The sequence below is a fragment of the Miniopterus schreibersii genome (assembly GCF_964146895.1).
Source record: "Miniopterus schreibersii genome assembly, chromosome: 13".
Lineage (NCBI taxonomy): Eukaryota > Metazoa > Chordata > Mammalia > Chiroptera > Miniopteridae > Miniopterus > Miniopterus schreibersii.
Window position 1 is genome coordinate 1,640,396 of NC_138113.1, and position 16,936 is coordinate 1,657,331.

Genomic DNA, 16,936 nt, shown 5'->3' on the forward strand with positions numbered 1-16,936 from the left:
GCAGCCAGGCCTTTGTCTAACTTATCACACGGAAAAAAGAGCCAGGGGCCCAGCCGCGCGGCTCGGCGCTTAGAGGCTCGGCCCGAGCACCGGAGGGTTGCGGGGCCGATTCCCGGTCAAGGGCCCGTACCTGGGTTGCAGGTTCGAACCTGGCCTTGGTTTTGGGGCACATGTGGGAGGCAACCAAAGGCTGCGTCTCTCTCACGTCGATGTTTCTCTCTCTCTCCCCTCCCTCCTCCCTTCCACTCTCTCTAAAAAGCAATGGAAAAAATATCCTCGGGTGCGGAATAGAAACAGGGAAAAGGCAAGATTCGAACTGCGGGCCCTTTAGAGCCAAATGACAAGGTCTCTGTGTCTACTGCAGGCAGTTACCCTGCGAGCTTCTTAGCAGACATACGATTAGGATGCGATTAGGGCTGTCAGATAAAACGCAGGACAGCAGGTCACATTTGAATTTCACACAAAAAGGGAATAACTTTTTAATATAAAGGCGTCCCAAATGTTCTATGGGGCATCTTACACTTAAAAAATATCAATGGCTACGTCTGGACTGAAACTGGGACTCGGCCAGGCGCCCTGTATTTTCATTTGCTGAATCCGGCAGCCCCAGGACGTAAGAGGCCGGCCTGCTTTTCCAGATCGGCCCTGAACCCTTGACCCTAAACGCCCCACACGCCTTCCCACTGGACAAGGCCACTTCTTACGCCCAGTGTCCCTGCAGCCCCGGGGCCCTTGTACCTGTGTCCAGCTGACCAGCGAGGGCCAAGCATTCACTGAGGGTCCTGGACGGTCCAGCAGGAATAAACCGTGGCCGTGGCTACTAAGAGGCTTATAACACAGCAGGGGGATCAGATACGTGACTACATGAGGAAGGCACAGTGTCTGTCTGCAGAGACCATGACGGTGGCCGGAGGGGAGCAGTGTGTTCCGCTCAGGAAGGTGGAAAGATGCTTTAGAGGAGCGGAGTCTCCCGTGAAATCCTAAGGGACTGAAGAGCTGTTTGGTAGAGAGCTCGGGCGAGAGGACTTCGCCTGCAGGAGATTCATCCCAGGCAGAGTCCGTGGTGACGCCGATGGGCTAGTGAGCTAATAATCCCCGGGAGCTTTCCTCTATTTCACCCTCATGAGAAAGCCCCGAGCTCCGATCGCTTCTGCTGTTTTTGCTGCATCTCCGTGAGTATTTCCACCTTCATCACAAGTGTGCACCGAATGCCATCCCTCATTTCGCTGGGACATCTGTGGGCTCCCAGAGCACAGGGGGCTTTGTGGAAGCTCCACAGAAAGAGCTAGGAGGTTCCAGGCCACTCTGGACAAAGGGTGTGCCTCTGGGTGGTGGGTGGTGGCCCCAGAAGCAGGACCAGAGCACCTTAGGAAACCTTACGTACTGAGTGATGGGGCGGGAGACCGGGAGCGTCTGGGCAGAGCTTGGGAAGGAAGGACACCAGTGATTCCGAGTCCCTTCCCTAGCACAGCGACGTGGGAAGGGCACCGTACCTGCAGGCAGCCTGCGGGTCCCACTCCTCCTGTCGCCGGGCCCGTCTGCCTCAAGCCGAGCAGCGGCGAGGCGGGGACTTCGGACCAGAAAGAGCTGGGCCCACGCCGGACTCTTCCGCTCGCCGCGATGTTGTATCCTGAGTGTTCACCCCTGTGGGAGCGATGGGGACAATAATCGCTACCAACGTCAGAGGACGGCACCGAGAGGGACGTCACGTGGGGAGAGGGTCGAATGCGGCCCGTGACCAGCGGCAAAGCTGCGCCCGGTGGGACCTGGAGCCCCCCGAGGTTCAGTGGCTCAGGAAGACCTACTTGTGCGGTGACTGGTTCCCGGCCCCTCCGCGGGGACCGCCCTGCCCCGCCGGGCTCAGGGGACCAGCGCGATGCGATGTGTGCGGCTTGGTGCTCACGTGCCCGGGACTCGCTGAGGTTGGCACCGCGGCTGCCAGGCGCTGCCATTTATTCCTGCTGGAGCCGGCGCTGGGGCCGAATCCAATCTCCTCGCACCTACGTTAGATGCCTTGGAAGAAAGGATTCCCGAAGAATATTAATATAAACTGTTATTACAGAAACCCGCCAAAGTCGCCGTCTCGTCTTGTGTCTCATCGGAGGTTGGGAAATGAAACCTTCCAGGAAACACGCAGTTGAGTGGCTCGGACTCACGCCCGTGGCGATGTGCAAAATGGGGATTTCGGGGTCTGTTGGATGCGTAGACTCACGTACCTGACGCCATAGGGAAGAGGGAGTGGGGCTAGTAGACGTGTGTCCGTTAACCGGGTCACCAGTGTCCCCGGGTGACCATCATGAAAGAGGAGGGCGAACAGAGCTTTCTGCAGACGTGGCTTCCCTGGGTGACCCTGGTCCAGGACGTCTGGGCAACTGGGGAAGGGTCTGTGCAGAGGCAGATCTCTCCTTTTTTTAAAAATATATATTTTTTACTGACTTTTAGAGAGAGAAGAAGGGAGAGGGAGAGAGAAACATCCATGTGAGCGTGAGACATGGATTGGCCGCCACCCACGTGCTCTCCACCGGGGACCAAGCCTGCGACTCAGGCCTGCGCCCCGACCGGGAATTGAACCCGGGACCCCCTGCACCGCATGACATCCAGCCAACGGAGCCGCACAGGCCAGGGCTCAACTCTGCTCCTTCCTGGAGCCGGGGTCGCGCTCCCCCGCCCGGCCCACCCGCGGGCGGCCGCCCCTCCCCGCACCGCCCGGCGAGCCCCCGGCCCCGTCGGCGGCCCCCTCGCTGCGTGCGCCGCGTGTGTGTGTTTGTCTTTTTGGGATGAAGTTTGTTTTTCCAGCTCTGACAGGCTGGCAAGGCAAACAAGGTTGCCATTTTTGTTTTGTTTTGTTTTTTCGAGTGCGGCAATTTTTAGCCCTTTGAAAACAATCCCGGGACTTGGGAGGTTATAATTTGGGTGCCATGTGGAGAGGCGCACGTTCGGCCTCGCTGCGGTGGAGCGAAGGATCCGAGCGAGGGAAGGCGGCAGGGCACGGATTCACGCGGGGATGTGTCAGCTGCCAGGGGACCAAGCTCCCGGAGATGGGGTAGAAGGGTAGAAAGGAGACACACTTTATAGGCCATTAAAAAATTACCTGAAGGATACGCTTGTGCCTGATGCACGTATGCGTAGGACGCCTGGGTAGACACTCCCCTCCTCCACCGGCCGGGCTCTCGCGGCCTCATTCTGTCGGACCCACGGAAGCACAGACCCGGGTCCGAGGGCCATGACCAGCCGTCTCAGATGAGCCCCCACAACCTACTTGAGACGCGAGAGCTCGGGAGCCACAGGGCCCCAGGTAGCTGGTCTCTGGTTCCCGACCCGGGTTCAGTCCGGGAGCCTCCACCTGAGCTTGGCCCCGAGCGGTGCAGCCTCTCGGCAGGTCCCGGTTCAGACCCATCATTTCTCAGCCAGGTCTGTCCAAAGGGAGATTATTCAAAAGAGAATCTGTGTTGAGACACAGACGGCGATTTCTTCAAGGAGGCAGCAGAGTCCAAGGGCTGCTTAGAAAGAAAATCGACAACGTACGTTAAGGGTGTTTTTGGCACAGAGGTACAGTCAGTTTACTATAATTTCTCCATCCAGACGAGAGATTACACACCAGCTCTTTGGGGGTCTGGCACCCCGATAGTTACAGGGATGGGGTGTAGGTCTCTTCCTACATCTCATCTCTGCCGTCACTCGGCTCTTTTGGTCATTGCGAGGTCACCGAGGAAAGGCGAACATCACTGGATGCTCAAGGCCACACCCCTTGGTTGGAATCTGATCAGGGGACAGGTCTTCATCTTCAGGAAAAGCCACCGAGGAGAACAGCTGAGAAGGGACGCGGGAGGCTTACGACCCGAACAAGAGGTTGTTTCACCATATACTTGTCAAGAACTGATCTTTTAAAAGCCGTGCAGGTAACGAGTCTAGACCAAGCCTGCCCTCCGGCTGTGTCTCCGTTTCCCAAATCCTCAGATGATACAGAGATATATCTGAGCTGAAACACCGGGTCCTGGGCCACCTGACGACCTGGACTGGACCTGAAATTTAATTACTCCCAGTGGCCTTGGGAGAGTCTCCAAGCCGTCACAGAAAAATAAAGCTGTTATAGTGTCTGTTTTTGCTATGAGTGTACGGCCCTTTGGGTAAGGAGCAGTGTTATAAAACCCAGCACGTTCCGAAGACAGAGCTCCGAGAAGGCCGGGGCGCGAGCCCACGCCTCCCACCCGGCACACGGCGCCCCCAGGCCAGGACCTCCTCACGCAGTCGCTTGGAAAATGCCTAATTCGCCAGGGGGAGAGTTCTGGAAAATCGTTTTTTTCTCTTTTTACCTTGTTCCATTTAAACTTTCTTTGGCACCAACAAATAAAGGACAGTTAAGCATGAGGACCAAGCCTCCGATGATTCCGTGGTGAGTGTCGCAGATGCTGATGTCAGAGAAGACCAGCGGCGAGGACCCGTGTTAAGCACCTTCGATATTCGAGGCTGCGTTAGACGAAGCCGCGAGGTCCAGGTCACGGACGTTCTACTGAAACTACTTATCTCCCGACGTGAGTGTCGCACCCGTGATGAGGGAGCAGTTTGGACGGTGGGCGTATTTTGGAAAGCGATCACGGGAGGGAGGCAGAGCACACCATGGGGGTGTTAGATGGCAGATCCGCGATAAATAGGAATATCGAATGCGTTATTTTGATGTATAGAGTGATAATTGGATTTTAAATTACCCATCTATAAAGAACAGAATCTATAGTGCAAGAAGTTGAGTTATGGAAATAATTATAAGGAGAAGCTCAGTCGGCCTTACGTATAATTTAAAAATACACACACACATATATATATACACACACATATTGGGAACATTCGGAGTTTTCATCTCCCGCCCCCAGGCTTCTCGATAAAGTCACTGCAACAAGTTGGTAAAGCACGAAGCTGGATCCATCTTACCCTCCGTCTGATCGGGAAGGATGAGAGTCAGACCAGAATTTCTAATCAAAGAGGCACCTTACAAACCCTCATTACCGTTGATTTGTCCAACAGACGCTGAATATGCCCAGGAATAAATAATTCTAATCGGACCTGAACTTCCTCATGAAACAGAAGATAGGGGAGTATTTTCCTACTCACTTTGTCAGGAGTGGCTAGTAACCAATGAGAATTCCGGCAGCAAACCAGACAAAGTCAATACGAGGAAAACATACTAAAAGTCAATAGAAAAAATCTAAAATATGGGGGGAAAATGTGAAGAGGGTGTTAGGAAGTCGAATCTAGTCCTGGAGAGAGAGGCTAATAAGTGACAGATGCTTCAGTTTACCCCGGGAGCGAGTAGTTTGCCTCAACAATCAATGCACCTGACAGCATCACCACATTACGGCAGAAAACCAGCCGAACGTGCGCAGAAGGCTCTGCGGGAGCTCGTCTAGCCCAGGAAGTCATTTCCGGGAGGAACCGGGATCTTTGGTCTCAAATAAAAAACCGTCGCATGAAGGTGTAATTGCTGCAGGTCTAAAATAATCTTGAAGTTTGGGGGGAAATCCTGTGCCAACGAAGACGAGCCTGGTGCTGTTGGCCGGGCACGTCTGTGGGCCAACGCACACGCACACACACGCTCGCACACACGTGCGCACACACGCTCGCACACACGTGCACATGCACACGCACACACGTGCGCACACGCACCGATGCTGCCCGGCTGCAGCACCCGAAACCAAGGCATCGACTTGGCCCTCAAATCGACTTTGTACTGAGGCACTGTGTTCAGGGTGGGAGAACAGAGGCGCAGAGACGGCAGACGGCCGGACTCGGCCGCGTGGTCCCCGCGCAGGCGGTGCCTGGGCCTCCCGACCGCAGCGCTGTGGGCCGCACTGCCCTGCAGCTCTCCGGCACCGCAGGCTCAGGAGACCAGGATCAAACTGTCTCCTACTTCAGCTAAAATAGAAAATGTGTCCTCCTATGTGTTGGGTTGTTTAACTCTATAAAGTCTTTACAAGCACCTGGGGAAAGAGTGTGTGTGCGATTTACCAAGAAGAGCTCGGAATGCGAATGGCCCGGTGCCCGTGAACACCCTGCTCCACTGGGAAGGAGGTGACCCGCTGTCATCCCATCGGAAGTCATACGGGTGACTGCGTGCCCACGGGGAACGCACCGGGAAGAAGGGCGCTCTTCTCAGTACAGGGCCTGTCGGCACCCGCGCCTGTGAATGGGACCTGCCTTTGTGCCCACCAGCAGAGGAGGCCAGGCCAGTGAGGAGACGCACCACGTGCCAGACGTGGTCTTTCAGAATCTGCCTGTACCAGGGCGTCCTCGCCTGTCCACCGAGACAGGCATCTGCAGAGAAAGAAGGGGACGAGCTGGGCATTTGAGACCCGGAGGCTTGGAGAGGTGCGGACCTTTCCCGGGCCCAGGGCGGCCCTGTGCCCGGTGATGACTGCTGTCCCAATCCTGTTCGTGGCACCCTCCTGTTCGTGGCACCCTCCCACACCCCAGTGCATACACACCGATCTGGGCGAGGCACTGACGTTTCTCGGAGGAGCTGTGTTTTCGCAGGAGGGTGATCTGAAAACACCCTCTCTTGGTCTCTCCTGCGCGGAGTGGCCAGCGCGGCCAGGCCGCCCTCCAGCAGCTGCTCGAAGGCGGCGCCTGGCCACGGAAGGAGGCGCCTGGCCACGGAAGGAGGCACGCCTGTCCCAGCCCGGCTGCCTGCGCGCACAGCTCTCAGCCCCCTCCCCTGGGGGGAGAGACCCAGGCTACGCTCCTGACGGCCTGTGGCCCGAAATCAAGCTCCTCCCCGCTCGGAGCCCGGGCCCGCCAGGCCCAGGTGAGCTCCCTGCAGCGCCCGGCGTGGCCGCCTCCCCGCCGGAGCCCCGAAGGGAGCAATCATTAAAATGAAACTTCGTGAGTCCCAAACCGGAGGAGACTGATGGTGCGTGGTCCCTTTTCCTCCCCGGCCATCTGGAGCCACAGCCTGTCCCGTTTGCCAGCCCAGACCCGCATCCCGTCTACGCCTGTCACTTGTCTGCTGCCCCTTTTCACGGGAGGTTCTCCACCAGGAGGGGACTCGCTGGTGTTTCCGTCCGGAGCAGCTCTGCCCGCAGCCTGGCTCCAGGGCACCTCTGCGTCTCCGCTTTCCATACGCTCTGCGGATATTTCTGCCCGCGCTCCCGGCAGAGCGGCGCGCACTCGGGGACGTCGGCTGCTGCCTTTCTCGTCGGCACCGAGATCCCGCCCGACGGAAGGGCCCGGAGCCCGCCTGAACCAGGTGCCGCCAAAGGTGCAATCTCTTTTTCAAGCAACTTCGTTAAATACGTTAAAATACAACTTCAATATACATTTTAAAGTAACAAAATAGAAACGACCCCCAACCCCCATGGATTAAGGCTGCAAGTCACAGGGACACTGCAGGTAGTCCTAACCCCGGGACCCATCTTATTTGGAGGTGGGATTGTTGGTTGTTGTAGATTAAATTAGTTAAAATGAGGTCATTCCAGAGTAGGGTCAGTTCCTCGTCCAATACGACCGGTGTCCTGATACGATGTGAAGATGCAGGAAGCAGACAGGCATGGCCCGTGGAGGCTGGGGTTTGGGTGATGCCTCCCCAAGCTGGGGAACCCGGGGGCTGCCAGACGCTGGGAGGCAGGCCCCAGAGGGAGCGGGACCCTGCCCACAGTTCCATTTCAGACTTGTGGCCTCGGGCACCGTACGAGGACCGATGTCTGCAGGACCGATGTCTGCAGGTTGAAGCCACCCAGGCTGTGGAACTGTGTCACAGCGGCCCTCGGGAATGAATTCAATGGGACTCTCTGTATACATAGCTGAACGATGAATCCTCTTCCATAAAAGCGTGTTATTTATCCAACAAACACCTATTCAACATATATTCTTCCAGGATGGCTCCATCGATCAACAAGTGATTGTTTTCTTACTAGGTGCCAGTCGTTGCTGACCCACAACCACAAACCCAGCTGTACTCTGGCGGTGGAGGGGGGCCTCTGTATAAACTCACCTGCATGGTAGATAGTAGGAGACACTCCGGGAGAGGACTGCGCACCCGCCACAGGGCACCTGGGGGGAAAACTGTAGAGGCCTCAGAGAAAAGGTGGCGTTGGACCCGCCGGTGGTGGTGGCTGGCTCCCTCGAGGTTGGGGACAGTAAGTTGAGAACCCTCATGTGGGGACAGGGTGCCCAGGACTCCCTGGAGGGACGCGAGCTGGCTTGACAAGTGAGGAGAGGCCGGGCCCAACACTGGAGGTGGTGAGAATCTGTAAGGTGGAAGGCGCGGTGTTGCTGGTTGGCGGTTCATTTCAGGTAGAAGGAAACCACGGGCAGGGGCAGGGGGGTGAGGGCGCCTGCGCCCTCAAGGAGAGTGGGCAGGGCCGATCGTGACAGGCTTCGGATGCGACCGAAGCGCCTGCCCTCGGCTGCCTGCGAGCCTTCGTGACACGGGGGCTTCCGTGACTACCGCTGTGTCAGACAGTCCTCTGAGCTGCATGGCGTCCTGACTTCCTTTCTAGACTTAAATAGGTTCATACCTATTTTTTAATATGTATCCAAAGCACTCAGTTAAATAGTCTTATTTTGTGTGGACTTCATGAGCCCTTGACCTCTGGGAAGTGATGATTGTTTCTCCACCGAGCCTGATGGATTCACCTACTACTGGCCTAGACGCCTGCCTGGAAGTGATTATTCCTGGCTCAGGCTGAGATGAGCTTTAAAAGCAATTTGAGTCATACCCCCAACTCATTAACTCACACCCCCAACTCATTAACTCACACCCCCAACTCATTAAATCACACCCCCAACTCATTAACTCACACCCCCAACTCATTAACTCCTCACACCCGCAACTCATACTCCGACCCAACCTCTCCCCCTCCCCTCCCTGCTACCTCCAGCACGTGCGTAGCCGCTCCCCGATCCCGAGGTTCAGGGGCAGAACGAGGACCCTGAGAGACACTGTTCGGTCTCACTGTCCATTTGCTGGAGGAGAGGACAGATAGAGGAACCAGAACCTCCCAGAGTCTTCACCAGGCGGCCCCGCCCCACCCCCAAGAATCATTTCAGTAAAAGGGCAGGTCACCCTTCTGGAGGGGGCGTGGAATGACCCTCAGTGGACGCCTGGCGAGGACAGTGGGCAAGAAGGCAGTTTCCCCTGTTCCCTTCCTTTCTCCGGTCACCATGGCGGTTGCCATGGAAACCACGCCCTTATGATAGTGCCTTGACCGACACAGCATCGGAGAGTGGATTTTTAGTGTGGTGGGGCGTGTGTGTGCCTGTGTGTGTGCATGTGTGTGTGTGCCTGTGTGTGTGCATGTGTGTGTGTGCCTGTATGTGTGCATGTGCGTGTGTGTGGTGGTGTGTGTGTGCCTGTGCATGTGCGTGTGTGTATGCGAGCGTGTGTGTGTGGTGTGTGTGTAGTGGTGTGTGTATGTGTGTGTGCATGAGTGTGTGGGGTGTGTGTATATGTGTGTGAGTGTGTGCATGTGTATATGTGGGGGGTGCATGCGTGTGTGTTGTGTACATGTGTGTGCATGCATGTGTGCATGCATGTGTGTGGGGTGGTGGTGTGTGTATGTGTGCATGCATGTGCATGGGTTGGTGTAAGTGTGCATGCGTGTGTATGGGTGGTGGGGTGTGTGTGCATGTGCGTGTGTGCATGCGTGTGTGTGTGTGTTAAAAAGGGACCTCTCCTGTTAGCAGCTTTCTGCTGCAGGCAGAAGCAGCGGCTCCAGGGGGAAGGTGTCTGCTGCCCTGGCAGCCTCTTCTCGGTCAGCAGCGAGACGCAGAGAAAGAAAGAAGCGGAAGAAAAAGCCGTCCGTCGGCCACCAGTTTGGTGCCCGAGACGATGGGAGATGCTTAAAGCTCAGGTCTCAGTTATTCCTCCTGTTTCATATGCAGCCATTTTCTGACTTCGTAGATGAGGAAACTGAGGTTCAGAGAAATGAGATTAGTGTCTGGCTGACGTGCAGCTCAGGCCTCAGCCCTTCGGCCGCCGAGCACGATGCTCTGTCCACGGCCTTATAACCTCCAGGCTGCGCCAGGCTGCCCGTGAGCCCTGTGGCTGTGGCCTCCTTCGGTGGTCCAGTGAAGGCTTTGGCTTGTCGTAGGCTGCGTGGCTGTGATCTGTGTCGTGTTTGATGGGACCGTTGTTTAGGGCGGGGGCTGTCCGGAGGGTGGGCCAGCTACCCTGGATAGGCTTGGGTGGGAGAAAGCCACGTGGGAATGATGGCCGGGTGAGTTTGGGTGGCTCTGGGTCACACAGTCCGAGCGACCTAGACGCCGAGACCCACCCTGTGGACGGTCAGTCCCTTGAATATCTCCGGTTGCGCATTTGCAGTGCCCTTTATTCATCATTGCTTATCCCTCACTGCTAAGCACTTGCCAGAGATAACGTGGTGGCCGTCTCACTGCCTTCACGGCCTCGGTGAAGAGGCGCCAAGTAAATCCTGACACGATATAGTGTGACAATAGCTACGAAAGACACCGGGGAGGCTGAGGCCGGCCCGAGTCAGCTGCCTGAGGGAGGCTTCTGCTCAGCGTCCTGAAGACCAAGCGAGAGCCCGTCAACTGAGCAGCCTGCGGAGCAGGCGGCAGAGCCGGGCGCTCATGGGAAACGGCGCCCCCCTGCTGGGCCGCTCAGGGGCGGGGAGCGGGGCAGGAAAAGGGGGGCCCCATCCGGAATCCTCCAGCACCTGCTGTGCCCAACCTCAGGAGAAAGCATCTGTGGCCGTAAGGTGACCACTTCCAGCAGACAAAGCCCAAATGTGGCTGCTGCCCAAAGCTCCCGCCGGGGGCGATTCGAGCAGGAGTTTTGTCCCTTAAGGCACTCGGGTAAGAGGCTCACATTGGTTAGTTTCAAGCAAATAAAACTAGTGCTCCCCCAACGATGCGTTATTATTCATCTTTCATTTACTGGCCCAATGAGCACTGATTAAAGTGACCAAACGCTATGACTGCTTCATTTCTCGGGACCCGAGTGAGACCGGGGAGGGAGAAACCGCAGGCACTGGGGGGTCTTGAAACTGCTCCAACCTTGCGGTTTGATGTCGCAATCTTCGCGACTTCTGGATCCGCGCTGCATTTACTTTAAATACTTTCCTTAAAGGGAATGTGTAGCACGTCAGGCCTAAAGCAACGCTAAAGCGACACAAGGCGTGGAGAGCCTAGTGACGGACTGAAGGCAGCGATGTGGGGCGGGCTCAGACAGGACGGACAGACAGCCGGGGGGGGGGGGGGCGGACACTTTCACACTGACCCCTTTGCAGCCGGACTGTCCGTCTTTGCCAGGGCGGGAGGAGAGCCCCATTCCTTGGTGTCCTTCAATGATAAGGACAGAGACTGAGGGCCTTCTAAATGCAGAGCGTCTCTTAGGTGCTGTGGGGACAGGCAGGGCGGGCGGGAGACAGAAAGAGAGAGAGAGGCAAGAATGTTCCACAGCAGCCAAAAATGAAGCAGAAAGGCCCCAAGGAGGCAGCCCAGGATTTCGGACCCGGAAACAGTAAGCCCGCCGTGGGCGCAGGCGGCGGGGCAGGTGCGCCGAGGCCACAGTGCGTGTGAGAGCCGGGCGGGGCCCCCGGTGGCACAGAGACGGAGGCGAGCGTGAAACTCAGACGCCGTGAGTAACTCGGGGCAGAGCGCGTGGCCCGCGGGCCGTGTGTACAGGCCCGGCGAGGTTCTCGCCTTCCCGTGGTGCCCGGTGGTCTCGGCTCTGCGCCCCCCCCCCCCCCAGCCAGGGATCAGCGGGCAGAGCCCACGCCCGCTCGTGTTCTTCGCAGGGACTCCTGAGCCTCTCGCACAAACCGAGCCTCCCATCCACAAGGACGGAGTGAAACGCGAAACCTTTGCAAGATTTAGCCGTGTTTTCACACATCCGCTCCTCACAGGCTCACGAGGGAGGTGAGCAGGGATAGTCCCCTCAGTGTTAGAACCGGAGAAGGGAACGCACACGAGAGCCGTGACACCCCGAGAGCTGTCCCTGCAAAACCGTCGTCACGTTCCCACGTGACGACAAAGAGCTGAGAGGGGCCGTGGACGGCGACGGCGGCGATCAGGGAGACGGGTGAAGCAGGACCCTGGGGTGAGGCGCTATCACCACCCGGCGGGGGCGCTGAAGCCTGGGAACCGCGTCCTGCGGAAAGGGACCCCGAGAAGAGCTGTGGCCGAACTAGGAAAGGTCGTCAGCCAGCAGTGGCCTGTGGGAGGGGAGCCGAACATGAACGACTCACGTCACCCTCCGCCCCCCACCCCACCCTCCATCATCCCCCACCGATCTCTCGCCCGGCCTCCCACCCTGGGGTCCAGGCGCCCGGCGGGCAGAGGGCGGGACAGGCCTGCAGGGGCGGAGGCCTCGGGGGGCGGGTCCCAGCTCTGAGCCTGTGGGTGTCCTCTCGCAGCTGCGACACCCACGCACCTCCCGTGACAGCGTCCGGCGGGGGTCAGGATGGTTTATGGATACCGACGGGACAGCGTGACTGCATTTCAGAGGGAACCGCTCGGGACGAGCCTCACTTTAGAATTCGCTCGTTCAAGCAGACTCTGCTCTATGGGTGCTGGTGAATTCACAAAAACGAAAACGTCCACAAACGATAACCCTGGAGCGCTGTTCCCCGCAGCGTCTTACACACGGCCTCGGCGAGCAGATGGCGCGTTACACCCGACGGTGGGACGTCGCCGGCGCGGATCCGGACGGAAGAACGAAATGAGTGTCAGCGAGTGATGAAGGGGGCGGCTGAGGAGACGGCGGGGATCTTGGGACCATAATCTTTTTTCTGAAGTCATGTATCTTTTACGAGTCGGCAGCAACCGACTGCAGTGGGTCTCGGGCTGCGCCAGCGGACAGGGAACGCGGGGAGCGGAGCGGCGTAGACGAGGCGACCGCTCAAGTGGCGCGCGGAACACACGCGATAAACCCCTCTGCGTGGAAGCCAGAGGGGCAGGGGATCATCAAGCAAAGGATGTTCACTCGCTGCGTTGTAAGGACCATTTTTCTCCCGCCTGCCAGATGCGCAAGAGAGTTGTCACTAATTTATCGTGGAGACGCCGCCCCCAGCGTGACGGGCGAGGGAAACGGGGTGGCGGCTCCTCCTGCTCTCCTGGACCCGCCCGGGGATGCGGCTGGAGGCGCGTGGCCCGCAGGGTGCGTCCTGCTTCCACTCCACGGAGGGTCCGGTGGTTCCGAGAACCCGGGCCTGGGGGTCGGAAGACTCGGCCTCCGCTCGGCTCTCCCAGGAGCCTTCGGTGGTGCGACTGCGAGTCCGAGGGGGTACGCTGAGAGAACTGAACCCCGAACTGGGACGTCACTCCCAGGGAGGAGTTTGTTAAAATGCTTGCAAAGGAAAAATGAAATCATAGGGTGACAATATGTTGGATCTGAAAAGGGGATGGGAGCCTCTTAGATGAACATAGGTCTGAAGTAATCAGAGACAGAGAGGGGGAGAGAGACAGAGACAGAGACAGAGAGAGACAGAGACAGAGAGGGACAGAGAGGGACAGAGAGAGACAGAGAGGGACAGAGATGAGAGAGACAGAGACAGAGAGGGACAGAGACAGAGACAGAGAGAGACAGAGATGAGAGAGACAGAGACAGAGAGAGACAGAGACAGAGAGGGACAGAGACAGAGAGGGACAGAGACAGAGAGGGACAGAGACAGAGAGGGACAGAGAGAGACAGAGAGAGACAGAGACAGAGAGGGTCAGAGACGAGAGGGACAGAGACGAGAGGGACAGAGCCTGAAGCTGGAGGGCAGCCTTCGTGGGGATTCCCTGGCTGGGCAGGGCAGGCTCCGGCGTTCCCGGGCTGGAGCAGACAGGACGGAGGAAGCGGATACAGGGACTTTGTTGAAAGCTCTCTGTGTTAACGGCTGTTCTCTGTAGGGACGTGTGCTCCCAGAGCCCCCGGGATGAGCTGTGCGCAGCCAGGCACAGCCCGGCCTCTCCACCGCTGCTGGGGCCAACCTCCCCCGATCTCTGCAGAAATGCCCCCCCCCCCCCCATATTCACCATCATCACCCACCGAGGCCGGGGCAGTGGGATATTTGGATGTGGCTTCCTGCTGAGTAGCTGCCCACCCCCGGGTCCAGCCCCCACCAGCCTTGGGGATTTGAGGACAGTGCGAACCCCACAAGGCGCTCAGGCTCAGCTTTGGGGATAACAGCACCCGCCCCGCCACAGCCAAACTTTTGGGGAGCCCCCAAATCGAAATGCACGTGGACGCCTGTATCAAGGGCGAGTCAAGCCTGAGCGACAATCGTCATGGCCGTCACAGTAAATGATGTATTGATCCAGCTATTTACAGAAGAGCAGAATCTTAAGACTCGAAAATATCAGAATTACGTGGAACAGCGGCTTTCGTCACAACCCCCAGGGCTTACCCAGCAGCCACAGCCACCAGCTCACCCACGTGACACTGACCTAAAGGCTCAGTTCCGTCGCATTCTCCCGAGTTTTCTCCTCAGGGCCTTTCTGAACTCCCGCCCAGGACTGAAGGAAACGGAGCCACCCTGCCTTCTCTGGCCCGTGAGGCAGGCCCCCCCCCCCTTTTAACGGCAGTTTCGGCTCTGAAACCCGAGGTCCAGGTGGAAGCGTTTGCTTGAGCTGTTTCCCCCGAGCGAGAATTGGACCGAGGGTCCTGCCGGCAGAGCCAAGGCCGCCTCTGCCAATACCTCCAGGGTTGCTCTGGAATATTACTGACACGTGTCCACCTTCCCCGAGGGATGCTGGAGGGACCCGGCTGGAAAGAGCAGAAGTTGAGATGTGACTCCGGGTGCAGGAACCCCAGGGGCGAGCAGCGGGGGAGGCCGGGACATGTCACCCTTCCCTCCGGATGTGCGCGTAGGGGCCGGGCGGTCCCAGCGCTGGGGGCTCTGCTGCTGGCTTTTCACGGGGCGCACACCTCCGAGAAAGGGCGCCTTCTGCACTGGCTTTGACACCCTGCAGGTAGCCTGAGGACAACAGCTCCCGTCTCCTGGAATTGTTCTTTGAACAAGTGCTCTCTTGATTGGAAAAGTGATGATTTTTTTCTTCTTCCCCATTTTATTTTTAGAAAAAACTGGCCGCGCAGTGGATGCCGAGGACAGCTGGAGTGCGTGGGACGTGGGGCGCTATTTTTTCCTCTCTTCTCCAGGAGCCCAGCAGATGGGTGGCTGCTTGATTATACCGGGGGCCGTGCGGGGGGCCGTCCAGCTGTTGGCCACGTAACCACGTTTACTACGGCGAAGGGCAGAGTTTCTCTTCTGGTTTTCGTTTCCCCCAGTCCTCAGCTTCTAAGGTGGTGTTTCTGGGCCACTTAAGTCACATCTGCCCACTTCCCCCGACAGGCGCAGCCGGGAGCCCCCCACGGGAGGTGAATCCCCAGCACCTTCCATGAAACACACAGGCCCTGTGAGAGCAGCAGCTGCTCCCTGGGAGGGCAGCCGAGACCCAGCCCGGGGCTCAGGAGAGCTGGGCCCGCAGCGGGATCCGGGAACGCTCCCGCGTGCCCAGGACGGAGGCCTGGGAGATCCTACGCCTCACACATCACCGACGTGATTCCGGGGACTTGGGGCTCAACACCAGGTACTGGGGCCTCGTTTATTCTCAGCTCCATCCTGAACGCAGGCCAGCGGCTCATGACTGAGCGGACGTGACGTCGCCTCCCACAATGCGGTGGCCGTGAGCATGTGGGTGACAGCCCCATGCTGTCTCGACACCGGGGGGCTCCGTTCCAAGCTGTCCCACGTGCCCTGTCTGAGCCAAAGGCCACGCACGGGCTGACGGGCATCTGTCTCTTGCTCGTGGACCTCAGCGGGCCTGGCTGGACCTGGTGAAGACGTTCGTGAGATCCGCTTGGGAAATGAGGGCTTGGGGGCCTGTCCTTTGCATCACCTGTGGAGGGTCGACTGCTGACATGCTCTCAGGCTCACTGTGATCCTATGTTGAGTCACTCACACAACAAACCCGGGCTTCTCACATGTCTTACCTCCTGGTGAAAGTGAGGCCACCACACCTCCTGGGTCCCCTGGCACATCCCTTAGAAAAGCACTTTGGACAGAGCTCTGCCTCTGCGGGGCCCTGCATCCTGCATTCTTTCCTTCCTGCATTTTCTCAGTGACACTCATGACGTCCCCACGAGGAGAGACAAGACGCAGGGACTCACCTGGTCTCGGGGAGGCGGGATTTGAACCCGTGTCTCCTGCCCCTGCAGCGTGAGGCTGTCAGTGGCTCCACTGCAGGAGCCTGGTCGTATCTGGTTCAGCTCCCCCCACGGGGACTGTCACCGCATCAGGAGCCCCCTTCCTGCCCCTGCCTGGTCAGGGACCTCTGGCCGCTGGCTCCTGAGAGGCTCCGTGGGCAGGTGACTCCCAGGCAGCCTGGAGTTTCTGCAGAAACGTCTCCGGAGCGAGGCAGGTACTCGGGCGGGCGCAGCCTCGGCTCCGCGGGGCATCTGCTCTGTTTATTTTTGCTCCTGCGCAGGATCATCGCGCCGGCTCCATCTGGGCGATCCATATTGCGCTTGGGGAGGCGGCGCCACATTATGCTTTTATGCCTTATCATCAAACACGCCTCGGAAGAAATCGCCAGGTTTGCCGGGGTTCATCTGCTCCATTTATTTTCCCCTCAACTTTATTTTGAATAAAACACCTACGGTAGATGTGATTTATGGAAATGGGTAAAACTAAACTGTTATATAAGCGTCTTTGACATCACTCGGCCCTGCTCCGCCGGGCGCGCTCCGCAGCACCTCCCGACGCCACGCTTTCCATAGGATGCGACGATTCCGGCAGCCGCAGAGCCAGAGAGATAAAACTATAACATACCCTCAAAAGCTTTAATTTCATTTTCCTCTCCTCTCCCCAAGCTTCCCATATGGAGGGACGCCAACATTTTAAAAGAAGCTTTTACTTACGAGTCTCTCTGCCCTGCTCCAAGGCAGCCCGTGTGTTTCTCGCACACGCTCCCCGGTTTTATTTGGAGAATGGCGATC

The 16,936-nt window shown here is 58.0% G+C and overlaps 1 protein-coding gene across 2 annotated transcripts in view; it reads left to right on the forward strand.

Moving 5' to 3' along the window:
- Positions 1-16,936, forward strand: part of RNF144A (ring finger protein 144A) — a 145,720-nt gene that overhangs the window by 105,997 nt on the left and 22,787 nt on the right. The window contains exon 9 of one of the 2 annotated variants that reach the window (XM_081156299.1): positions 15,017-15,339. The exons of the other annotated variant lie outside the window; for it this stretch is intronic. Coding sequence (XP_081012425.1) covers positions 15,017-15,124 — 108 coding nt within the window. The 3' untranslated portion in view covers positions 15,125-15,339. Of the gene's footprint in view, positions 1-15,016; positions 15,340-16,936 lie in introns of those variants that run through there. 2 annotated transcript variants of the gene reach the window in all.